The 18,720-nt window shown below is 38.8% G+C and overlaps 3 protein-coding genes, 1 long non-coding RNA gene and 1 pseudogene across 4 annotated transcripts; 3 read left to right on the top strand and 2 right to left on the bottom strand.

Annotated features, from left to right (window-relative positions):
• Positions 1-1,718: 1,718 nt before the first annotated feature.
• Positions 1,719-3,368, top strand: LOC126601267 (NADH dehydrogenase [ubiquinone] iron-sulfur protein 4, mitochondrial-like). Its single transcript, XM_050267950.1, has 4 exons — positions 1,719-1,877; positions 2,329-2,457; positions 2,915-2,944; positions 3,049-3,368. The coding sequence occupies exons 1-4, from the start codon at positions 1,719-1,721 to the stop codon at positions 3,127-3,129; spliced, it is 399 nt and encodes a 132-aa protein (XP_050123907.1). The 3' UTR covers positions 3,130-3,368.
• Positions 3,316-6,063, bottom strand: LOC126604593 (uncharacterized; annotated as a pseudogene).
• A 226-nt stretch (positions 6,064-6,289) lies between these two features.
• LOC126604595 (uncharacterized) lies at positions 6,290-6,935 on the bottom strand. Its single transcript, XR_007616689.1, has 2 exons — positions 6,803-6,935; positions 6,290-6,725 (listed from the first exon to the last, which is right to left on the bottom strand). It is a non-coding gene; the product is annotated as an uncharacterized LOC126604595 (long non-coding RNA).
• Positions 6,936-10,266: 3,331 nt separating this feature from the next.
• Positions 10,267-12,304, top strand: LOC126604594 (uncharacterized). The gene is made up of 2 exons (XM_050271885.1): positions 10,267-11,224; positions 11,976-12,304. The coding sequence occupies exon 1, from the start codon at positions 10,570-10,572 to the stop codon at positions 11,194-11,196; it is 627 nt and encodes a 208-aa protein (XP_050127842.1). The 5' UTR covers positions 10,267-10,569; the 3' UTR covers positions 11,197-11,224; positions 11,976-12,304.
• A 615-nt stretch (positions 12,305-12,919) lies between these two features.
• LOC126601262 (putative nucleobase-ascorbate transporter 10) lies at positions 12,920-16,918 on the top strand. Its single transcript, XM_050267947.1, has 14 exons — positions 12,920-13,385; positions 13,504-13,601; positions 13,970-14,146; positions 14,235-14,335; positions 14,471-14,546; positions 14,638-14,697; positions 14,783-14,967; positions 15,075-15,171; positions 15,319-15,405; positions 15,481-15,539; positions 15,706-15,797; positions 16,011-16,088; positions 16,168-16,316; positions 16,441-16,918. The coding sequence occupies exons 1-14, from the start codon at positions 12,920-12,922 to the stop codon at positions 16,657-16,659; spliced, it is 1,944 nt and encodes a 647-aa protein (XP_050123904.1). The 3' UTR covers positions 16,660-16,918.
• The last annotated feature ends 1,802 nt before the right edge of the window (positions 16,919-18,720 follow it).

Below are 18,720 nucleotides of genomic sequence, written 5' to 3'. Positions count from 1 at the left end.
ATACACAAAATAAGTTGAGCAAAATAATAATATTATGTAAAGAAATACCATTACACGAGTAATCTTTTTAATCAATAAAAAATTGTGCGCATGCCAGTATACCGTCGTCTTATAACATAAATGAACGACCTAATTTATGTCTTATTTTTCAATAAAAAAAAACAAATATACCTGTTTTAATTGAAATTAAATAATAACGCCTGGATTATTTATACACCAAAAAATCCGGCCGGTGGATGAAAGAATGAATCCAAATGACGATTGTGACTGTTGGGGTACGGGCCATGCAGCTACGGCAAGCCAGGTCCATCTTCACATTAAAATCATGCCATTTGGGCTTTCTGCCGAATTAAAACTTTTTTTTTGATACATAAAGATTAATAATTAGGAACATGTGATTTGCATTTTTTTTTTTTTGGAAACGGAATATGTGATTTGTTTATAAGAAATTTTCATGAAAAGCTTCCGGTATTGTTTACTTTAATGAAAAATCACATTTTTATATTAAAAAATCAATCCTAGTATTATTCATTTTACCTTTCATTTTGTCTTTATTGTTAAAACTCAAAATTTTCAAATCATTTTCATTAGTTTTCTTTTGTTTATATTCCGGTTTGAAACATGTTTACGTCTTGAGTGGTGCCTGGTTTGGCATGAGATCAGCCACATACTTTTTTTTATTTTTTATTTTTTTATCTGACGAATTTTCGCACGGCAAGAGTGAGTGGAACCAACATCTGTTCTCGTAAGCCCTGCGGCAAATGCAACAGCAATATCCCCAACGGATAATTTTTTTCAAAATTTTAAATTAAAATTAGAAAGAAAAAATAACTAAAATACGAATTAAAATTTGGAAAAAAAATATGAAAAATCCAAACCATCTTCTTCACTCCTACACTAAAAATCTAACATGTCCACTATTGATCAAATAACTTAATTATAAAAGTAAAAATACATATATTTGTGAATTTAATTGCCTATTTTATTTATTTATTTTAAACAAACGTTATTATCTATATTAAGAAAATGGGGTGGGCATAGACTTACAATGGGCAAACAATAATGTGGTTCAAATTCGTTTTTGGCAAGAATCAAACCTAAAACCTCTCATTTACTAAGAATATTACCAAACCGTACTATTAAGTGACAATTGCCTATTGTCAATGGTAAAACAGATAATATTGCACAAACACAAATGGAGCATTTTTGCTCACCACTATAAACGATGTGCATGTTTATCATATACATATATCTAATCAATTGACATGTGTTCTTTCAGTTAACCTTAGTTATTTTTTTTTCAAAATTGAAACATTTAATGTGACAATTAACTAAAATAAGATAAAAGAATATATATCAATTGATTAGGTGTATGGTAAGCGCACACCTTAATTATGAAGGTGATAAAAAATGCCTCGAAACACAAACACTTTACAGAAAAAATGGTAATTATCATTGGGCTGGGCTTGCCTTGTCGAACTGATCGGATTGGTGTTAGACCAACCTTGCGTTTGGCAAATAAATGAACGATCAAATAAAACAAAAGCAAAAATGAAACATGGGACGTGGGGATAATTATGCCGCAAAAGGACCAACTCCAGAACCTTCTTGTAGTAATTCCATCAAGCATTCGTAGTCACGCGATTTGGCTTCGTCACGGAACCCATTGTTGCGCTTTCGCCTGAGAAGATCCTCGAAGCTTTCCGCTCACAGAAAAAATGGCGCGACCTCTACGACACGGCTTCAACGTCGCCCGAGCGCACGTGCTTTCGCGGCCGCGATGGGCGTCGTCGCAGTCAGCGGAGGCACTGGTGGAGGTCAAAGTCTCCGACATAGGCATGATATCGGGAATCCCCGAACAGCATCTCCGACGAAGGGTCAGCTCTTCAATTACTCGTCGTTTTTAAAATTTTAATAATATTCTTTTTAAATTTGAAAATTTTGATTTATTTTTCAAAATTTGGAGAAAATTTAATCCTGGATTTGGGTGTGATTAGGTTATAATCTATTCGCCTGCTCGAACTGCGACCCAACAAGGTTCTGGAAAAGTCGGGAAATGGAAAATTAATTTTCTTTCGACGCAAAAGTACGTATATTGATGTCTTAATCATGTTTTGCATGCATAATTAGGTGATGTTTATAGTTAATTTCATCGATTTTACATAATTAATTGTGTATCTATAGTATAGTTAGCTCAGCTGTGTTGTGCGTCCTTGAAATTTTATGAGCAATATTGGTTGATCTGGAATTCCATTATTGGATGCTAATTATTGAAGAATGTAAACATTCCCAATTGGAAAATTGACGAAATAAAACACAATATGAAAACTAACTGCACCGAGAGCTTTTGCGATAAAACCCCACACCTGCCATGTGGTGAAGAGGAGGGAATATGCAAGATATGAGAGTGAAGAAGCTGCAAGGGCATTTGCTGAGAAATATGGCTGGGATTATACGGTCTGTGCATCTTTAAGTTTTGATCTTTCCGTGATGATAGAACTTCAAAATGTTTTGGATTTTCTGTAGTTTTATCATATGTTTAAGTAAAAAGGAAGGCTTTATGCTTAGGATTGGATTGAATTAGATAACTCACTATATTCAAGATGCGTAGATATCTTATGTTAAAAGGAAAAAATGACAATTTTTGTCCAACTTGAAACCTATTCCACCCAATCCCCAATGTTAGATTATGAGGGATGGATCAGTTTCCTTGTATAATCCCTTATATCACCTCAAAATAGAAACTCATTTACCTCCACCTGGTAACGGACCTTGAATTTTATGAGTTATCCAGTCCAATCCTAGGCACGAAATGATCCTAATGTTCCACAAAATTTTTGTATGGAATTGAATATATTGTGTGGAAATTGACCAAAATTATGTACATTCTTGACACAATGAACTGTATTTGCAGGTCAGGAAGCGTCACACACCACTTTTGAAGGTTTGAAATTCTCCTACCAACTTATTTGAAGATGAAATAACTAGTTTCTCCAATGGGATCTCAGAACACTTCAAGTATCATCTAAATCTTATGACCATTTGTAGGCTAAGGCATATGCAGACAACTTCAAGTGGAAGGGCCCTGATAAGAGTGAGAAGACTGCAGCTGATGCTGTAAACATCTGAGAACGTTATTTCCTCCCCCAGAATGTCCCTACCCACACCTGCAAATGCCATTGTGCGCGGTACTTTAGACCAATAGCGCAAACAATGGCGTCAAGTCGTGGGTGTAGGTAACTCTCTCGTTCAATGCTATCAGTACTTATGCTTGTGTGTTAGTACTTGTGTGTGATTGCTGTATTGGAAAATAAGTTGAGATGAACAAGCATTTTTTCTCTCTTAGAAAGCTGGCCAAACTTTACATATACTTCCTCTGGCTATATGCACGCATAGAACATATATATACTAGACACTTAAGGACCTAAGATGCATTGTTTCCCCTAGTGAGCTAGCTACACTACTCCTCATAATTACTGTAGAAAATTTTCAAGCACTTGACCTGGAGGACTGACAACCCTCCCTGCTGTGGGTGTGGAACCTCCATTCAAAGAGGTAGTCCTTGGACTCACAGGACAGCTTCATCACGTCACAGAATGTGTTGATCGTGTGCTTGTTCATCTCGTTCCCCTATTCAATCCTCACCCAGCACGAAAACTCGTTTGAAGAAACGGGCACCCCGGAACCAGAAAGCTGCAGACTGACCTCCCCGCTGATCCTCTTGCCTCCGAACCGCCCATCTCCGGCCACGATGGTGTCAAGCCATGGGCACTCTGGCTGTCCCACCATCTCCTTGTAGGCAGAGTTTGCTATCCTCACTTTGTTGTGCGAGTCTGATATGACTGCTGGCAGGGCTTTAGACTCCATCTCCTCCTCAACGTCATCTGGTTTCTTAGGAGCTTGCGCTGCCGGGGCTAGACTTGGGTCTGCGCTGATGCATCCGACACTTGTTGGAACCCACTAGTCGAATTGGCTGCGGCTCTATGACATTGTTGTTTGTTGGTGGAGGTGCAGGGGAATTCCCCTGTAGTTGCTTGAGCAGATCTTTTTCCTCTGGGATTTCAGCCGCTACGATGTTCAAATCAATCAAATTCTCCTCTCCTCCGCAGGGTTTCATCAACTCGAGTTCTGCCGGAACCACTGCTTGGTTTGTGGCAATTGGGACCGACGACGGAGGGATGTATGGCAGGAGAGGCAGAGTCATCAAAGCGGCGGTGTTGGCGGTGTCGAAGCTTCCGTAAAGCGCACGAGCAAAACCGTCCAATCTCAGATTTTTCACCGGAGATTGCACATGACAAGGAGTGGAGAATCCTAGCATGTGATGACTCATCTGCCTCTTAAAGGTGATGGGAGAGAGAGCGGTTCGACCTCGCTTTCGAGTCCTGGTGGGTCTGGCCTGGAATCGTGGCCAGAGGTTTCTAAGGTAAGAAGAGTCCCTGATTTTCTGAGACATGGACGGGTTATCGCCTGCTGGGTTTGCTGTTATCTCAGGTTGCGGCGCTATGGGCCTGTACCTGGACATAATCTCAGCGGTTTTTTTCGCGTCGGTGTAGGGGTTCAACGTCTTGATCATGTTATGGCGGTAGGCGGTTCTCTTCGCTAACGCCGGCCTACCAGCTGTTCGGTAATGACGATGGTGGCGACGGCGGTAGGGAGGCAAAAGAGAGAGCGCTGGAAGACATGTAAAGGAAAGAGGAAGGGATTTGGGAGGAGGTTGGTGGGGGGGGTTTAGAGAGGGATTGGAGTTCTTAAGAGTGAGACTTGACCAATCAGAGAAGGGCAGCATAAATGGAAGAGTAAGAAGAGATTGACACTTGGAATTTTACGGTGGGTACGTGTTTGTGAGGGCTCACAGAAAATATGTCCATGTAGGAAAAAATTCTTAGGTGCTCTGGTACTCCGATTATTTTAATCTTTATATTTTAATTTTTTAATTGCAAACAAGTATTTAAAATATGTGGATACCGGGTAATCCAGGCCACTGGCCAGGAGGATCTCGCCGGGCCTTTCAATCACAACGATTCATCATATATCGTGCGGTTATAAATTATTATAATTTTTTTTAATTTAAAATTGAATATAAACAATATTTGACAAAAATTGATTGCACGATATACGATGAACAGATGTGATTAAAAGATTTCGGATCCTTACTCAATCGAGGCATTCAAGGAAATATGCCATGTAGGACTTCGGTTGGGTCCATTTTTCTGTGCTGGGTATAAGGCTCGGTACACCCACCAATCAGACGCTTGGCTTTGCATGCAATTTTCTCTAAAACTGGGACCCTCTCACGACAACGTGTGTGCGTTTTGGCCGCCATACGTGGAATCAGATTGGTGGGTGAAGGCCTCATAAGGTTAAAACGTTACAGAGAGAGGGAGAGAGGAGAGAACGGACTATGAGCGGCGCGATTTGAAAACGTGGTCTGTGCAGCTAGGGCTCTGCGTGACGCTGCGGTGCTTTGGGTGCTCGCCAGGCCACTGAGTGAGTGGTGGTTGCGTGGGAAGCGCCGGACGAAAAACGGATGCGGGGGGGGGGGGTTGGTGTAGGCTATTGGGGGTTGGGTTAGGTAGTGAGCCCCATGCCACTATAGTGAGTGGGCTTTTTCTTTTTGTTGCAAATCAATGGTGATAGCCATAGTCCATAATAAAGCCCAATATCTTGGATACAAGATAATGTAGGTGGTCCATGACTACAGTTTGACATTGCTTTTGTAACAAGTAGTTTTTGGTACTAAAGCATTACCCATCAAATGTTCATGAATTACTCTATTAATATTTTCCCAATGAATATGATTACTCTAGTTAATCCGTCCTTAAACCACTAATAAACTGCTGATGAGGAGTCCAATGCCCAATGGGGTGCAAACATTTTACAAAATAGAAAAATGAAGTCGTGAGTGTGCACCACCCTCATCTAATAAGTCATCCATTATGTTCAAAAAAATTTGTTTAAAAAAAAGAATGAAAAAACAAAAACAAAATATAAGTAAAGCAATGTGTTAATGCATGGTCCTTTTCGGCCCCTCGAAACGATGCAGCCTAAGAAAAGGCCCGAGTAAGACCTAGTTTGGGAGTGAGGTGCTTAAAAAAAAAGCACCTGTGAAAAAAAACTATGAGGATTTTAGGTGTTTGGTAAACTGAAAAAAAATAGCTTATTTTGGAAGCTGCTGTGAGAATAAGCTGAAATCAAAGGAAAAAGCTGAAGCTGCTATTTGCAGCTTTGGAAAATTGGCTTTTTTTCAAAGCACACGGAGCTATAGTGCTCCTTTAATGAAAAGACCCACTATCAGACTGCTTTTTTTTCCAAAAGCACTTTTACAAAAAAGTTTACCAAACGCTCTGCTGATTTATTTCACAGCCGCTTATTCTCACAGCACAGCCGCTTATTCTCACAGCAGTTTTTTTTCAAAGCACAGCAATACCAAACCAGCCCTAAGGACCAAGGACCAGGGAAAGAAGAGAAGACTAGGACCCAAAGGAGGAAGGGAGGGCGAAAGACCTCAGGAATTAAGAGGACCAACTCTTTGGCATTGATAGGTTATCTCTTGAGTGCTAGGCATGCAGTGCTGGGCAGATTGTTGGGCATCCAGTGTCGGCCAAGTTGCTCTACCGAGACCACTAGAGAAATGTGCTCTACTTAGACCAACATACCAGAATGCTATTAGGCATGAGGAATTCGGATCCTTTTTGTGAGGATTTCGGATATTCATCAATCTTGTCCTACATCATGCAGTTATAAATTATTTTAAATATTTTTATTTAAAATTAAACACAAACAGTACTTAACAAAAACTGACCGCATGATATACGATAAACGGACACGATTCACGAATCCTCACCGAAAATATCCGGAGAGGATCCTGTTGGAGGCATGAGTGCTAGGCATGTTGTGTGCTCTACCGACGACCACCTCCTAGAGTGATCCACGAAAGACCATTAAATGGAGGCACGTTAACGAAGGTAGATATTTATTAGAGTTTGTTAGTCAAGATATTTATTAAGTGGATAGAAAGATGCCACGTCACCTTGTAAGTGTGGACTTTTCCTAGCCCCACACACATCATCACCTTATAGTGGAAGGTCTCAAAGCCTGTGCAAGGAGGCCATTGGAGCAATTTCACCCCTAAGACCAACTTTAATGGTGGATTAAAGGTCAAATTATCCTCTAAAATTTCTTCCCAAACCCAATCTAACTCAAGGGGAAAATTTGGGTTAAATGCTAAACCAATGCCAGATTCCCCTCAAAATTTAGCCCAAAAATCGGAATTTAATTTTTTTTAGATTAAAATATTCATAAAATTAATTTACGATAGTCTACATATTTATTTAAAAAAATATAATTTAACAAAAAAAAAAGCATAAGTTCATTCTTTAATAATCTTGGGCTAAAATTTTAGGGGAGAACGGTTGGAGCAGAAAAGCTGTTTCTGGGCTAAAAGCTAAATTTTTCGGGTTAAAATATTTGGCTTTTAGCCTAACCATTGGAGATGGTCTAAAGACTTTGCGCTAGCACTATTTATCCACTCAAGTGAACAGTAATAGACCCCAGTGAACAGTAATAGGCTAAAACATCTCCACCCCTAAAAAAATACGCTGGTACCCAGTCTAAAAATGAGCTAGCACAAACGATTTTCATCCCTACAAAATGCGCTGGCACCCAGCCCATTTAAAATATTTTACATTTTTAAAAAAAGAATAAATAAATAAAATAGTTTTATTTTCAGATAAGATTTTTAACCAATTTCGGATAAAATTTCAAATAAACTTTAAAAAAAACACACTAAAATAAAATTACATACTCATCAAATAAACTTTAAAAAACACACTAAAATAAAATTACATACTCATCAAATAAACTTTAAAAAACACACTAAAATAAAATTACATAAACTCATCAAATAAATTGAAGAAAAAAAACACACTAAAATGAAAGTGTAGAAAATATTGAAATGTGATGTAAGGTGGAAGATGATGGTTAGGTATTTATAGAAAAAAAAAATAACTTTTTTAAAAATTTTCTATATTTTTTTTTAAAAAATTCTGTATTTTTTAATGATTGTTATGTATTTTTTAATAATTTTTAATATAGTTAATTAATCTGGACAGTTGGATTTAAAAAATATTCAAATCCAAGAGCCAAGGCGTTGCCACGTGGCCAACGGTCATAATTCTGACAGTTGGGCCTTTTTTTTATTATTTTTATTTTTATTTTTTTGTGAAAAAAATGTGGACCATTGATCTGTGATCGGACGGTCCATTTTAAAAGTCAATTTTTTTTTTTTTATCGTTGGAAATCCAACAGTACTGAGGAGGGCCACGTAGCTCTGATCCGGGTGAACACAAGTGGGCTGACAAGTGGGCCTCACCACTTGCACCCTTGTCTCATACTTACGCCCAGTCGCGAGTATGCTGCACGCGCCAGCCAAATAGCCCGGCCTTTGGGTCTGTCCGAAATGGGTTGGTCTGTTGCCTGGCTTGGGCTAAGTGCCAAGCTATTTTGGGGGCTGGAGCAGATTAATAGGGTGCTGGGCTGATTTTTGGATAGGGTGCTGGGCAATTTTGTGTCCGGTGGAATTGCTCTTATGTAAGTCCATCTCAAACCGAAGGATCCAGAGAGCCAAATGGCCGAAAATTGCCCGAAAATCGTCTCCAATAGAGGGCCAGGCCAGAGGGTTGTGGAATTAGAGAGGGCCCCACGAAATTAAAGAGGGCTAGAGAGCCAGAGGGCTAACCACTTCCAGCCAGCCAGCCCTGGGCTGGCAAGAATTTTTTTAAATGTGTCGGATTTCCTGTCGGTTATAACCGACAGTAATACATTTATACTAAATAATATGAATGTATTCTTGTCGGTTATAACTGACGGACTGCTTTGAATTTTTTTTTTACAAAATTTTTCCTATAACTTCTATTTTTTATTTTATTTAAATTCTATTTTTTTCCTATAATTTTTATTTTACAAAATTTGTTTCATATATTTTTTTAAATTCCATTTGTTTCTTATTTTTTTTAATTCTATTTTTTTCCTATAACTTCCTAAGTCATTATACAACATTAAATTAAATTAAGTAACATGAAACAACATTAAACAATATGAAACAACATTAAATAATATTAACTAACATAAAAAAAATATTTAACAACATGAAACTTAAACAACATTTAAGTTGTAGTTTTTAAATAATAAATTATGTTTGGCTCTATGGCCCTTTGGCCCTCGGTTGGAGACAATTTTTTGTGACAGGACTCAAATGAGCCCTCTGGCCCTTTGGCCCTCAGTTGGAGACGGAGGCAAATATGGCCATGTAATGTTCATTAAAATATTAATATCTTGGAGGATCATGAAATGAAGAAGGCTAAAACGAGCATTCTAGCCAGTCATTGGTTGGACCCTTCGATCTGGGGAGGGCTTCCAAGCCAATTCGAATGTATCATAAATAAATAAATAGACTACAGTGGACATAGCTTTGTTTACGAGCAAACCACTGTATACTTTTGTATTCATTTCATTTCAACCTATATCTCAAGCCCACCAAAGGTTTCATATTTTAATTTGTTAACTTTTATGTTTTGAACATTAACACAATACTTAGGAGTTAGGATTGCCTCCTTTTATCTATTTCGATTATGATTAACGTATCTTTATTGTCTATATCTCATAGTTCAAATAGTTCATTCGATATCACGATTACAGATTAAAATAAATTTAGAAATTTATTAGTAATCCACATACATTGAACAAATTGATGATTTTGGTAATAATTAAAATTCTGGCAATGAACATTAAATGGTAAACTTAACAAACAAATGGTTTCGGTTAAGACAGCTATGCGCTGAGAACTCGTCAGTCACAACTAGTGCGGATAAACATACTACCTAATTTTTGTCCTTAAAAAAGTCATATTTGACGATAAGGATTGAAGTTGTCACCTGTTATGTTAGTTTCACGATGGAAATGGACAAAAATGACCTTCAATTTGACGGAAATATGAGGGTAAAAATGACAACTTACTAAAGTTGCAAAAGTCGAGAGAGCAAATAAAAAAAAAAAAGTTATCGGTATTATTCACTTTAAAAAAAATCATATTTTTATATTAGAAAGTCAATCATGATACTATTCATTTTACCTTTTATTTTATTATTTTAATTAAAACTCAAAATTTTCAAATCATTTTCATTAGTTTTATTAAAAACAAATTAGAAATTGCCATTGTTTTTTTCTTCAAACGATGAAAAAATGGTGAAAAAGACTTTGTCCTTGTCTTTGGGATTGGCTCATTCATTTGAATCATTTCTTTAGTGAACTGTGGAGCGAAAAATCGCCCCATTTCGGAGTATTAAAAAATGGAGGTCACCAAATTCAAGAGGCCCCAATCTTTGCCCGCCAACTACGTCACCATCAACGATCTCAAGGAGCGCTGGCTCAGAGACCAGGAACGAAAAAAGAAGCGAGCAAGAAGAGCTGAAGCAAAACGCCCTCGTTCAGAGAACCAAAATCGATAACAAGCGTCATCGGGCACAGTTTCGGCCAGTTAATCGTGGTGTCTCGGAGCGTGAGGGTGCTGAGATGGAGGGGAATGGAAGCGAGGAAGAACAGCCGAAGCAAAACGGCGTCGTTCAGAGAACCGAAACCGATATCAAGCCGAGGAATCGGAGTGATCGGGGGCAGTTTCGGCCGGTTAATCGGGGGGTTTCGGAGCTCGAGGTTGCTGAGCTGGAGGGGAAGAAAAGCGAGCAACCAGAGGAGAAGAAGAAATGGACGAAGAAGAAGAAGCAGAAGGGTAACAAGAAGTGGAAGAAGAATGCTCGGGAAGATAAGGAGGAGGTGACTGAGAAGGAAGGTGGAGTGGATGCGCATACAGCAAGTGCCGAGAAGGAAAGTGATCGGGCGACTGGAAAGGAAGAACAGGGAGTAGGAATAGAAATTGAAACTGAAATTAGGGCAAAGAGCGTGAATGTGGGTCCGGTGACGGAGATGGTGCCCAAATTTGGGGGTTTATCGGTGGATGGTGAGGCCGGAAAGGGGGATGATCAGCTGAGGAGGTGGACTGGAGCTGATGGCCTCGGTAATGGTGAAATTAGGGGTTATGGTAAGAGAGATGGCCGCTTTGATTTGCAGAGACAGAGAGGTTCTGGGTTTAGGGTTTGGGTTAAGAAAGGTGAGGTTGCTGACGGCAATGGTGGCGGAGTTTAGAGCTTGGAGGGGAGTAATGCTGTTTCTGGTGAGTCAAAATTCACTCTGTGTTTAAGCAATGCCTTTGTTTTATTGTGTGCTATGGATGTTTGCTTTTTGATCATTGCCTATTTAACTGAGTTTGGATATAGGGAATGCAAGATTTGAACAACAAAAGGTTTTGGTATGCTGAGAATCATAATGTATCATGAACTAGAGTATTTCGAAGTTAAAATGTTGTGGGAAAAGGTAGTTTTCGTGTCTGATAAGATTAGGAACAATAGGGATTGATAGTTTGAGCGAAAGATTTGATGCATAGCAATGATCAAAAGTTAAAAACTTCGTAGGAGAATTACAAATGTTATTAGAAGATTTGACTTGAGGAGAACACGCGGTGTAATATCAGGGTCAGCCGGTATTCTTGTAGGTTACCAGAAGGGAAGTATAGGCGCTGCTGGACACGGTTGATGGTTTTGTTGTTATTTCGTTTCTTGATTCAAATTTCTCTTCAATTAATACTGGAAGTCAGAAATATGAGTTGATCTGCACGCAACCAGCTATCGATGATTACAGGAATTTACGAACGTTAAACTAGGATTTAAAAGGTTGAAATTATTGACAACCCACCGAAGTTGTGGAATGTAAAATAGTTTGATTCATCGTTTCCACGAGGAGTTTAGCAGACAATATTTCATGCGTACCATTTCCTCTTTATGAACCTACTTTACCCGAAGGCAACATTGTTTCGTTTAGAATTGCAGCTTTAAGAGTAAATTTTCTTTTTCATGATTGCTCTGCAGGTCCGAGTGGAACATGTTTGAATGCAAGTTCACTGAAGTTGGCTGGGAAGACGAGCTAGAATTATCCAACAAAGAGGGGGCGAAACAGATCTGAACCAGAACTTGTCGCGCTGATGCAGTGGTTTAGTTGATGACTTGTAAATGCACCGGATGACATTCATATTTCGGTTTGTTGATTGATCTAATCATTATTCGGGTACTTTTACTTGATTATTGATCATGATTTCGGGTGGAACTAATCGTGATCTCGGCATTTGAATTTCATGTATGAAGAGATGGTGATGTTCTGTTATCAAAATGTGTTGGTATTTTCATGACTTTCATTAAAATCTCCATGTCTTCTAAGCTCTCTCCCCTCCCTCTGATTCTTGTGTATCCGATCATTTTTAAGATACACAATCATGCTATGATTTCCGCTTTAATCATCATAAATCAGGAATTATTTTCGATTTTCTAGGAAACTGAGGTCCGTAATTAGTACGGAAGTGATTTCCGCACACCAAGTGTCCTCTTGCACACTCTAATTGAGGTTGAAAAATAGAGCAAGTGTGAGCGGAAATCATTTCCTAGTTAATATTCAATGAAAGTATCTTATTATTACTTAGAATCATTTCAATAAAATGACCTGTCCAAACCTTTGAAGCAAATTTTATTCAATTTTTCCACTAAAACAAAATCGTTTTTCAGTTTTGAAATCATCAAGTTTAAGACCATGTACTTTATGAAAAAAATCTGAATTTTTGTTCGACCAAATACTAATTACCACATAAGATTTCAAATTTTCAATTATTATTGGTTAATTAAAATTTGTAACGGTCGACTTACTGGTTATATTCCCGCGCAATAAAAGGGTGTGCCACTTATCTCTCTTCCTACTTCCTAGCACTCTAGCCTCTCTTTGGTTCTCCACCCTCCTCCGTTAACCCCTTCAACTAGCAAAAAACATGGCCCAAAACGGGGGCGGTGGTAACAATAACAACGGTAATGGTGGTGGTACTAATAACAGCAACAGTGGTGGGGGAAACAACAACAATAATAATGGTTGCGCCCGTGGTGGAGGTAACAACAGCAACAATGGTGGTTTCCGTGGCGGTGGCAACAACAATAACAATAATGGTGGTGGTAATGGCGGCGGTGGTAACAATAATAACAATAATAGTGGTGGCCGTGGTGGCGGTAACAATACCAATAACGGTGGTGGTAGCGACGGCGGTTGTAACAATAACAACAATAATGGTGGTGGCCGTGGTGGCGGTAACAATACCAATAATGGCAACGGAGGGAACAACAACAACAACAACAACAACAGTAATGGTGGTGGCAACAAGGAGGCAGAGGAGTTGCAGCCTCACCCAGTGAAAGAGCAGCTACCCGGTGTTCAGTATTGTGTCAACAGCCCTCCGCCGTGGCGTCAGTATACTAATCCTCGCTTATTACTATAATTACAATCTTGATTACTTGGTTTTCGGAATAATTATTAGCCAAGTTCTTCAAATTCTGAATCTTCAAACTTTGATGGTTTTTGCAGCGGAAGCTGTGATGCTGGGTTTCCAGCACTATCTGTTGACTCTTGGTATTACTGTCTTCATCCCAACCATGTTTGTTACTCAAATGGGCGGAGGCGATGTAAGGATTTCATTACTGAGTTTCATTTTCTTTTTCTCGGTCATGTTTTCGTGATCGATGTAGTCTGGCAAGTGGCAATGGACCGGACATCCGTTCTTTGTTGTTGATACAATTCCGACAGGAAAGTGATATCCAGACATCCCTTTCTCCTCTGCACACCACAATTTATTTCTGAACGTCGGAATGAAGAGACATAAATAGCAGAAGTATGCAGAAGGAGGAAAAGGGTGTACAGAAATCATTTCTTTTCCGACCATATCGGTCACACCGATACTTCAACAAAGAATTGACTTCACAGATAATTTCTGTTCTCGATACTCCCATTTATTAGATTCGTCGACTCATTCATTCCTTTTTCCTCCCCACAGATTGAGAAGGCCAGAGTGGTGCAAACCATGCTGTTTGTTTCGGGGTTGAACACATTGTTGCAATCTCTGTTTGGGACCAGGCTTCCCACAGTGGTGGTGGGTTCCTACACATATATAATCCCCACAACTTCAATAATCCTAGCCAATAGATATAAGGCATTCACAGATCCTCATGAGGTCAGGCTTCAAATTAATAATTTTGGTTTTTGAAATATTAATTTCCTATCTCAATTTCTTGACTTGGCCTTCTTGATGAACTTTTCAGAGGTTTTCGGAGACAATGAGAGGTATACAAGGCGCTCTAATCATCACTTCCTGTTTTCAGATGGTTGTGGGTTTCCTGGGGTTGTGGAGAAACGTTGTAAGGTTAGTCGTTCTGAACTGGAATGTTTTCGATTTTTTGGTTTTGGATTCATTCATGAACTTCTCAAACTAGTGGTACTGTAGATGTTTGATAATTTGAATTTCTTGTGACCCAAGTTTCTTGACTTACTGATTTAGGTTTCTTAGCCCTCTTTCTGTTGTCCCATTCATAACTTTTGCCGGACTCGGGATCTACAATCTTGGTTTCCCTCTGGTACAAAGCTCTTAATCCTCCATTATTTGCTCATATATGATGTTTATTAGTTTTAAACCATCTGGTAAAAAAAGCTCTATTCTCCTTCTAGTTGGCGAGGTGTGTTGAACTTGGGCTTCCAGAGTTGCTCATCATGGTTTTCATCTCACAGGCAAGTTTTCGATACCACAAGTATACGAAATCATAAGACAAGTCTTTTTCCTGGAGGTTTCTCATTCAAGTCTTACGCATTGCAGTTTCTTTCTCGTTTCATACATACAAAGAAGCAAATCTGCCACAGATTTTCCGTGCTGTTCTCTGTTGCAATTGTATGGCTGTTTGCGCAAATTCTAACCTCAAGTGGAGTGTATAACAATACACCAACAAGTACTCAGATTAGTTGCCGCACTGATCGTTCTGGCCTCATTGGTGCAGCTCCCTGGTGAGCATTTGTAATGCAAACTGCAATTATCGACCAGTAATTCCTTTCCTTTGTTGAACATTTTGAAAACAATACATCTTGTCTTTTTTTTTTGTTATGATATGCAGGATATATATTCCGTATCCATTTCAATGGGGGAGCCCCACTTTTAATGCTGGAGAAGTTTTTGCAATGATAGCTGCTTCTTTTGTTTCGATCTTTGAGGTTCACATCGATCTCTTGTAGCTCAAATTATATGTAATAGTTAGCTAACTGCAATGAATCAGTAGAGAAATCTGCCTTTTCAAAGCCTATCACAAATATTATTTACCAAATATGTTTATAATGATAATTTACCTTCAATGCCTGCAGTCCTCTGGTACATTTTTTGCTACAGCAAGATACGGAAGTGCCACGCCCGTACCTCCTTCTGTCACAGGCCGTGGCGTTGGCTGGCTGGTACGACATCTTTAGCTGTTGTTTTTTAGTTTAGAATTTCGACCCTCATTGATTCTAGGCGCTTTTGAATTTCAGGGTGTAGGAGTGCTACTTAATGGGATGTTTGGTTCTCCAACTGGCACTACTGCATCAGTGTAATGAGCTGAATCCTCGTATTAGTTCGTGTGAAAAATTCGATCAAATTTATCCTTTCAGACTTTATGTCTTTACGAATGTGTAAAAATGCAGCAAGATCCTACCCTTATGATTCTTACTTCACCGAACTTATCTCCTCATTACCGCTCGTTATTTTCTGCTTAGGGAAAACGCTGGTCTATTAGCATTGACAAGAGTTGGAAGTCGAAGAGTCATCCAAATATCAGCTGGTTTCATGATTTTCTTCTCTATATTTGGTATGCTGCCAATCACACGGCATAACCGTGCGATTTTATTCTTCATCAGTATCCCACCAGAAAAACTCCTTTGGAACATGTCGTATGAATCTCCCTCCTGACGTGATACGCAAGGGAAGAAACAGACAATTGTTTCATACAACATGTTGCATGGAAGCTCCTTTTGTATGCTAAATGTTTCTCTTGTTGCCTAATGGTGCTCTTTTGAATCAGGAAAATTTGGAGCACTTTTCGCTTCTATTCCAACACCGATCATAGCAGCTCTTTCTTGTGTCTTATTTGGCTACGTTGGTAAGTCTTTCTGTTCTTTAAACATCTGATTTTTCCAATGTCAGATTCCAGTGCCTTAACATTTCAAAGTCACTTGCAGCTTCTGCAGGCCTTAGTTTTCTCCAATTTTGTAACCTCAACAGCTTCAGAACGAAATTCGTACTAGGCTTCTCTTTCTTCATGGGAATTTCGGTACCACAATACTTCCGAGAGTACAGGTCCGACCATACTCAAAGCGGGCCTAGATGGGTGAGGATTTCAATTTTAGTAACCACGGTTCTAGTTTTGTGAGTTCGGTCACTGTACTTGATTTCGTTGGAATCAAGTCCAACTGCTAACTTCCGCCTTATTTTTTCGGTTCATTTACTTTCAGTTAGAGGACATGGTGAATGTGATCTTCATGTCCCACACAACGGTAGCTGCTCTTGTTGCCCTAATCTTAGATTGTTCTCTGTCCCGTGACAACGATGCAGCTCGAAAAGACAGCAGTTTAAACTGGTGGGAGAAGTTCGGTTTATATGGTTCAGATGTTAGGAACGATGAGTTCTACAAACTGCCCTGTAGATTGGACAAGTTCTTCCCATCCTTTTGAGTCCATAAAACTATTGCCTCAAATAAAAGCCAAGTGCAAAATGCATTCAAATATCGAGAGAATCTCTATGTAGGACGTCCATAGAGCCAAACAGTTGACATGACTGCTTAGTTTTGTAATCAAAATTTTGGACTCGATTATTTACTTTTGATATATAGCAGTTTTTGGTACTATTTCAAACTCTACATTAAATAAGGAAATAGAAATTGTGTGTACTTTGGTTAGTGAAAGCAACTTATATGAAATAGATTCACCGTAATTGTGGTATTCCGGTTCAATAATACATTGTCATAAAATAAACATACTTACAACAATGCATTATTGGACCGAGACGCCAACGGTGAACTCCTTCCAATCCTTCTCTTTGGGTAGCAGTTTCATGTCATGGTTGTGGCAGGACAATTGACAATTTGATAACACAATACTTGCTGAGCTGGTGTATATATCTGATGGCAGAACTTGCAAGTTGTAAAGGTTGTTAGGATTGATGATTTGGGGGCCAAATAGTATGTTAGGTCAATGAAGGGTCTTTTCTAGGGCTTTTTTGTTGGGTTTGGCTTTGGGGTATTTTTCCTTCTTCTGAGTTTACACGTTCGAAATTTGGTGAAAACCAAATTAAGGTCTAGTTGTTAAGAGAATATGTCTGTCGCCATTTGACTTGATTGGCGGCACTGGTTATAATTTATACAAAGAGATAGTATACTAACATAAAATCATCCAATTCATTTTCTAACTAAGATTCTCCTCCATGTATACGTTGGTTATCGTATACAAAATCCTCTAGAAACTAAGATCTGCCGTATTGGTTTCTATTTAAATCTTGAGTGTTCTTGTCTATTTCTTTGACTGTTTGTGATTTGTCTTAGGAGTGTGCAAAACTTTGACAAACAATATGCGTAAGGTCAGGCTTCATTTTATCCACAAGGCTTATTCGCATATCCCTTTTGCACATTGGATGTGGAGGCGAATAGAATCTAGAAGATCGCATATTTATATGCATTTAAACAATCTTTAATCCTTCATCATAACCATAACCAACATGTTTACAAAATTTTCCTCAATTTATAAACATTACCGATACAAATATCAATATTATCAACACAACTCCCCATCGTTTAACGAAGGGAAAATGTCCTCCACATAAAATTTCTAGTTAGCTCTTGTTGAACCGGCGTATGTCTCCTTTTGTTGTGTATATCTTTCTCACCACATGACAGACCAAATTTTGTAAGGCCATCTTCAACCGAAGGGTCCAGAGGGCCGAAAATAACCCGAAAACCGTCTCCAATTGAGGGTTAGGCCAAATGGCTCGTGGGCCCCACGGAATCTAAAAGGGGCAAAGGGCCAACCGGCTGGCCCAAAGGAGCCGCCAGCCAGCCCCTGGTCGGGCTGGATTTAGCAGTATTTATATCTTTTCTGTCGAATATCCGACAATATTTCCCTCTTTACTGTCGGATATAACCGACAATATTGTTCTTTTTTTTTGGGGCCAAATTTAAAAAAATATCCCCTTTTTTTCCTATAAATACCTAAGTCATTTCTCACATAATTTTCACCATTTTTAAATTTAAGTGGTTGTAGTTTTTAAATTTAAATAATAAATTATGTTTGGTCATATAGCCCTCGGTTGGAGACGGTTTTTTGTGACAGGGCTAAAACGAGCCCTATGACCTTTGGTTGGAGATGAAGACAAATATGTTCATGTACTATACATTAAAATATTAATATCTTGAAGGATCAGAGGGTTGAAGATGGTGTAAAGAGAGAGAGAGAGAGAGAGAGGTCCCACTTTAACCTCTTTGAAGAGTAGTACTCGTTTGCTGTTGGTAGCTGTTATCCACATAACACATGATTGCGCAATTTGGGCGACTGTTTTTTGAACGTGACTTATGGAATGAATGACAAATCAAACTCTGATATGAAAGAGAAAAAACACAAAGCATATCAAATCAAAACCGTCGAACCGTTTCATATGTGCAAGGGTTTGAAATGGATCTTGTTCGGATTTACTCATTTATGTCTGTGTCGTGTCCATTGGTAAATTAATAGCTCATACTTCTC

This window comes from Malus sylvestris, chromosome 15 (assembly GCF_916048215.2).
Source record: "Malus sylvestris chromosome 15, drMalSylv7.2, whole genome shotgun sequence".
In the NCBI taxonomy this organism is placed as follows: Eukaryota; Viridiplantae; Streptophyta; class Magnoliopsida; order Rosales; family Rosaceae; genus Malus; species Malus sylvestris.
This window is presented reverse-complemented; position numbering and strand designations above follow the sequence as displayed.